The sequence below is a fragment of the Ursus maritimus genome, unplaced genomic scaffold (genome assembly GCF_017311325.1).
Source record: "Ursus maritimus isolate PB19 unplaced genomic scaffold, ASM1731132v1 scaffold_996, whole genome shotgun sequence".
In the NCBI taxonomy this organism is placed as follows: domain Eukaryota; kingdom Metazoa; phylum Chordata; class Mammalia; order Carnivora; family Ursidae; genus Ursus; species Ursus maritimus.
The window spans coordinates 1-3,051 of record NW_024427214.1 but is presented as its reverse complement, the minus strand read 5'-3'; the positions used below and the strand labels follow the sequence as shown (position 1 = coordinate 3,051).

Genomic DNA, 3,051 nt, shown 5'->3' with positions numbered 1-3,051 from the left:
GTTAAGTGTCTGACTCTTGATTTCCGCTCAGGTCATGACCTCAGGGTCCTGAGATCAAGCCCTGAGTAGGGCTCCACGCTGAGTGCATAGTCTGCTTGTTCCTCTCCCTCTGCTCCTCCCCCAACTCACGTGCACTTTCTCTCTCTCTCAAATAAATAAATTAAAAAATAATTTTTTTTAAAAAAAGGTATAAAACTCCTTAAACTCAAAGAAAATTACTTAAAATATATTGACCAAACATTGTTACATACCCAGGAAAATTCTGCATGATTTTACGATTTCAATGAGCCTAACATCTCTGTACTACTAAAGGCATAAAAGGGGTATCCAATTTACTATACCTTCTTGGAGTTGTTTAGGAGAGTGGTTTTTGGCATTATTGGTCAGTAGCATTCGCCTTAACAGGGCATCAGTCCCTGTGATTTCTTCTTCACAGATCCAATCATCCACAATGCATAAATGTGGGTAATTAGTTGCAAGGAGACGTAGTAAAGCAGAATGTAGCCCTTGAAAATTTACAAGATGTCAAATGGATTCTTCATTCTCGAATACCAACATCTTATCTCCTCACTCCCCTCTCCCTTGTCCCTTTCATTTTCCGCAAACCAAAGGAATGGGCGCATCTTGTGCATGCACACTACCCTTTGAGAATTTCTGTTCAGTAATTCAGCCAGAGAATCTGCTTAAATAAAGATCCCCAAGTGATTTGATACACAAAAAGGTGGAAACTACTGGTTTTATCAAAAGTTCTCAAGCTTTCTTCCACCCTATCCCAACATAAAAGTCTCCCATCAGGAAACAGTTGTTTGACATAGCAGTAGTTCAAGAGTTGACTGGGGAGGAAAGAAAAAAAGGGGAAAAGAATGTCCATTTGGGGGAGATCACATATAGCTTGAGAAAGGCCTTACTCAGAAATTCTGATAGGCGTCTACAGAAGAACATGTGCTCTCTTCCAACCCAGTTCAGAATCACTGCCACAGATGGGTAAAATCAAAGTTGCCCACTTTGAGTGCCTAAAAGATCTCAGGCACTCTGTGTACATTTTTTCATTTCTCCCTAATGTCCCTTCAAGGTAAGCAATATTGTCTCCATTCTACTGTAAGGCAACAGCCTGAAAGACATTTATGAAAGTTCCCTGAGTCACACAACTAAGTATGTCAGCCAATCAAAGCAGTATGGATGATACCTACGAGACAGTACATTTATCTTCCTTCAAGAAGAGTTAAGGAAGCTCAAAAGGAACGGGAAACTTCGTTTTACTAAATCAAAGTATTCTTTCTAACGTTTTGCTTATAGCACAGTTTGACTATTCATGACTATTATTTTTAATGATAAATGATTCTGTAGAAAATGTCTATTTAGATATCTGAAGTATCACTATGCTAAGTGTTTGGCACATAAATACCTAATAAATATTGTTGTTACTATATCATCATCCTCATCAGAGTTACAAGAGTAGTAGTAACAGTATTAGTTGTAATAAAAGTACTTTTCATCCAATAATCTCCTTATTATGCAACTTAGATCAAATCATACCACTTAGTCCCAGTAGGGAGAGTATCTGCCTCCTTTGTCATAGAAACTGCTTAAAATTAATATTTCTGTTTGAATAAATGCTGCAATCAAAAGTATTAAACATTTAAATATCTAAATGCATAACTACACGTACAGTTAAGACTGTCTCAAAAGTCACAAAATGACTGCTTACATAGTGAAAATTAATCTACATTTCATAAGCTCCTCAATAAAATGTTAGTTGCCAAACATTGCCAAATATAACATTAGTTTATGCAAAGATATAAGTAAATAAATGCACACATCTGGTTAAAGGTGACGAAAGAAGGTCATCTTTGTTCCTGCTTGAAATCAACCATAACAGAGAAAGAAAAAGAAAACTTCAACTTCATAGAAACAAACAAAAAACCCATACTCAAATGTTAGAAAAAGAGGTGTTAAATTAAGGAAAAAAATTGAATTTCAAAAAATATTACTATATATCTATTTGACAATTTTACAGTAAAAAACATAGTAATTCCATGCTACGGAATATTATGGATGAATTAAAAGCAATAAGGTAGATCTATACATACTGGCATAAAAAGATTTCTAAGACTCCAAGAGAAAAAAACAAGTCTCAGAAGGGATAAGGTATAATGCCATTCATAGTTTAAAAAAACAATTTTTTACTCATGTGTGTATCTATTAGCTTCAACCATATGAAACTGCATTTTTGTAGGTCAAAAAAGTTGAATACCTGCAATTTCATATGGCTCAACTTATAAAAAAAATGTCTAAAATTACATACCAAAATAAAACTGAGTTTTGGGGAAGGAGGAATGAAAGAAGTAAGAGAGTGAGTGATGTAAAGAGGACTTTCACTCCTGAATTGTTTGAATTTTTTTTTTTAACCACTGAGCACATTTTATACTTCCTAACACTATACACAGTAAGGTATCTTTAACAATAAACGTTAGCAGTAAAAGGCAAGAAAACAAATACCTCCCAACTCCTGTTGCAGCCCTTGAGCCTGTCGAATAAGGAATTTGATAGGAATCTGATCCATTAAAGACGACGAATATGATTTGGGCTTTCTTTGCATGGCAGCTGTCAGTCAAAGATACAAAGTGTAAGATAAGAACAGTGTAATAAACAACAGAAATCTTAACCTTCAACCTAAATGGAAGAAAAACAACATTAAGTTACTTTTAATTCACTTAATCTGTGAATATACTTCACAGAAAATGAAGAAATAGTGGATACACAGGAAGAGCAAGAACATATCTAAAAGCAAGATCTGGAAAATGCCCCCAAACTGAAACTAGTGAGGAGAAAAATCGTTAAGTGAGAGAAGCCATCTGCAAATGTGCCCCACACTAAAACACAAAAACAAAACAAAATGAAACAAAACCCCTGATAAGTAAGTCAAGACTCTTCCAAATCTAATTAGGAAGACTAAATTCAGTCATGACCATACGGCTTAAAGCTTCATGACTCCAATAGTCTTAATTTAATTATATATCATAGTGGTGACTCTTTTTATTTTTTTTTTTT

The 3,051-nt window shown here is 34.6% G+C and overlaps 1 protein-coding gene across 1 annotated transcript; it reads right to left on the bottom strand.

Moving 5' to 3' along the window:
• Window positions 1-266: 266 nt before the first annotated feature.
• On the bottom strand, window positions 267-2,682 carry LOC103679885 (integrator complex subunit 2-like). Its single transcript, XM_008709414.1, has 2 exons — window positions 2,500-2,682; window positions 267-506 (listed from the first exon to the last, which is right to left on the bottom strand). Exons 1-2 carry the CDS (start codon window positions 2,597-2,599, stop codon window positions 307-309), a joined length of 300 nt encoding a protein of 99 aa, XP_008707636.1. The 5' UTR covers window positions 2,600-2,682; the 3' UTR covers window positions 267-306.
• Between the last annotated feature and the right edge of the window lie 369 nt (window positions 2,683-3,051).

What these genes read in the sequence shown, in the direction of transcription:
- LOC103679885 (XM_008709414.1), bottom strand. Translation starts at nt 2,599, where the DNA reads ATGCAAAGAAAGCCCAAATCATATTCGTCGTCTTTAATGGATCAGATT. An exon ending in GCTGCAACAGGAGTTGGGAG is followed by an intron (nt 507 to 2,499) that starts GTATTTGTTTTC and finishes TAAATTTTCAAG; the next exon opens with GGCTACATTCTGCTTTACTA.